Source organism: Sphaeroforma arctica (assembly GCF_001186125.1).
Source record: "Sphaeroforma arctica JP610 unplaced genomic scaffold supercont1.302, whole genome shotgun sequence".
In the NCBI taxonomy this organism is placed as follows: domain Eukaryota; class Ichthyosporea; order Ichthyophonida; genus Sphaeroforma; species Sphaeroforma arctica.
Window position 1 is genome coordinate 80,905 of NW_014040256.1, and position 3,002 is coordinate 83,906.

At 39.2% G+C, this 3,002-nt stretch overlaps 1 protein-coding gene across 1 annotated transcript; it reads right to left on the minus strand.

Annotated features, from left to right (window-relative positions):
- Positions 1-19: 19 nt before the first annotated feature.
- On the minus strand, positions 20-1,711 carry SARC_05000 (hypothetical protein). Its single transcript, XM_014301156.1, has one exon. The coding sequence runs from the start codon at positions 1,682-1,684 to the stop codon at positions 950-952; it is 735 nt and encodes a 244-aa protein (XP_014156631.1). The 5' UTR covers positions 1,685-1,711; the 3' UTR covers positions 20-949.
- Between the last annotated feature and the right edge of the window lie 1,291 nt (positions 1,712-3,002).

The window sequence follows — 3,002 nt, forward strand, 5'->3', positions numbered from 1 at the left end:
CACATCAATTAAGAGAATACGGGAAAAATTTATTATATATATATATATTCGAAAAATCCATTGCAAAGGCGCGTGATTGATTCATCTATTCGGTACTAAACATCTACAAGCGACGATCTCTAATGAACCAGCTACTGAAGCAAGAAGCTACATGGACTAGGCATTTTAATATGGGCTTCAGTCACCCTATAATTTCGATTTCGACTCTTAATAGGCGGATATGAAAAGGTGCTATAACTAAAGGCGGATGTGAACAGATGTTATGACTAAAGGCGGATGTGAAAAATGCTATGACTAAATTCAAACAAATTACACATCTCTACGACGACTCTGCAAGTCTGCCCCAAATCACCATCGCTTGGTGCAAAGGAACTTGGCAACGAGCGCGCACAAATTTGCAATTAATTCAGAACGTACAGCTCTGTGTGTCTTCGCTATGATGGACCAATCGCGGATGCTTTGCTCAATGTGTCTTAGCGGTAATTCGTGACATTTACACGTCGAATATATATATGTGGAGTACAATCTCACTTCATGAAGAAAGCATGTATCCAAATAGAAACTTTGCACCTAATTCGTACATATTCGCACGCGTCGAATGTGGTAAGATTAATCACATTCGTAGTTATTATTTTCTGTTTTCAAAGGAAGCAAATAACTAGCATCCAGGCAAATTGAGAAATATCCATCTCGCACATAATTCGTATCATATCCATCCTCTCGACGTAAAATTCTACAGGGATCTCGGAAGTTGTCCGTACTAATCATTCGGGATTTCGGTGGAGTCACACTTCATGAAATGTTCGGGAAGCAAGCTTGTATCCAGCCAAATTGAGAAGCATCTATTCGCACATTTTTCGCACCATATTCATCGTATCGACTTAAACTTCTCTAAGGATTTCGGAAGTGGTCTGTACTATTCATTTGGGATTTCTTGAGGATTAACAATCTAAACATGACAACTGCGTCTAAATTCTCGATGGATGCCCAGTTCGATAAAGGAATCGATAAAATTAGCTATCACATCCATGCTTTGCCTAAATTTGTCGATATCGCCAACTTTCCCAGCCCTGCTAGCATCTCGTTTGTATTCATCGGGGATATTCACTTGGTTGACAGAAGTATCTACGATGTAGGTGAATAACAGTAAAACACCTTCACTCAAGATCTGATCGGAATCTCGCTCAGCATTCGTTGCTTTAACCTTCCACTTTTTGTATTGTATCGAAAACAATAAGCATTCGTCACAGAAATGCTTTTTAGCCCAGGCTAGAAATTTGGCTCGTTTTGCTGTGCACTCTTTAGAACGACAGTGGAGCATATGGGGAAACCTATCTTCATCCTCACAGGTGGAGTATTGCGATGCGGATGAAAGAGGAAAAGTTAATTGCTTGATTGTAGTATATGGAGAGCTGCATTTACTCGTAGGGTGCAGAATCCGGTTTATAAACGAACCAGTGCTGTTCGATCTTTCAACGGACGACAAGGTGTGTGGCTGGACTGCAGTTCTTGGAGGTAAGTGCTGCATGTCCAAAAAGTCGTCATAGCCCGACTTTTTCTCGTTCAACGTACTCGCACTGGTATTCATGCGATCGCTGTGTCTTTTAGGACTCCCATTGAAATACCGACTTTTCTTTTCCCTGCATAAATGTGGTTCGCTCATGATATTTCTTATCAAATCCATCACACAAAAACAACAATTTAACACTTTTGGTTGTAAATATTTGTTTATGACAACTGCGTCGGTTGATTGTTATATATATATGTAAATTTGCAAAATATAATTGACTACATATAATATAATAATAAAACAGTCCATTTTAGAGCAAAATACATGAAAAGAGTGATAAATCAATAAAGATACTCAAAAGGCTCAGGGAGTCCTCAGTCACAACTCACAGGAGTCGCAGGGCTACATTTGCTAATTTGAAACTCTCGACCATTCTAAAGAGTACTCTAATAATGTCAGACAATTGTGCTTTTAACTTTGTACATATGTACATAGCAACTAGCAAGAGATATGTACAATTGTACATACATACTAGTAATACAACTGAATTAGAAGTTTAGAAATGAAGAAGTCTGTACATACATAATGTTTATTACTGAAATTCTGAACTCTGAACTTCTGAACTTCTGAAGTATGAAGCAAAGATTTTAAAATACAGTGATATTCATATGGTGCAATCGCTTTAAAATGATACAGGAAACCACCCCTACTTCAGCCAGACACAGCATACACCAATAGTGACCCGATTCGGACGTTTGATAGCGGAAAATGCTCACAAAGACCCGATTGAGAAAATCACCCGAACACATTTTCGGATTTGTACTTGGTTCAAAATCTAGTTTTGACAAAATCTTGAAAATTTGGCCGTTTGTGGTGGAACCCAACTTGCAGTACGAATTTTGGACTTTTGAGGGCAGAAATCGACATGCCAGCCCATTTCTAAGACTCTTGCTATCATCAGATTTTCGAAATTTGTTCCCCATCCTGTTCAAAGGTGTATTTATTGTAGTCTTAATAAAGAAATTAGCTTCTACTAGACATCTCAGCTGTAACTATATCGTACACATTCTCGGGTACCCGACGGCGAGAAGTTTACTACTTCTTGGCAAATTCTGCCAACTGTAAAGTCAACCCTTTGTCGTAAAAGTCCATATATCTGTAAGAGACCCTAACAAATCGCCTAATTGTTGCCAACTTAACATCGTCCAAAGCTCTGATCACATTCTTTTGGAGACCGGCCCAAGTTCCATCGCAGTTCTCTCTAACATCAAACTTAGCTCTACCCCTAGACTTATTTCTTCAGCTTCCGTGCATTAACTCTCTTCCGCCGTTTTGTTCTCTCTGCGGTCTCTGTGTATGAGGCAGGTAATGGCCTGCGAGTGCTGATTCCTAGAGGTGTGATAAGGTTCTTATCAAATGTTACATTTATGTTCCTATGTTCTCTGCATGCGTCACCATCGCTAATTCACTCTTTGGTGTATAATCTTGGTGC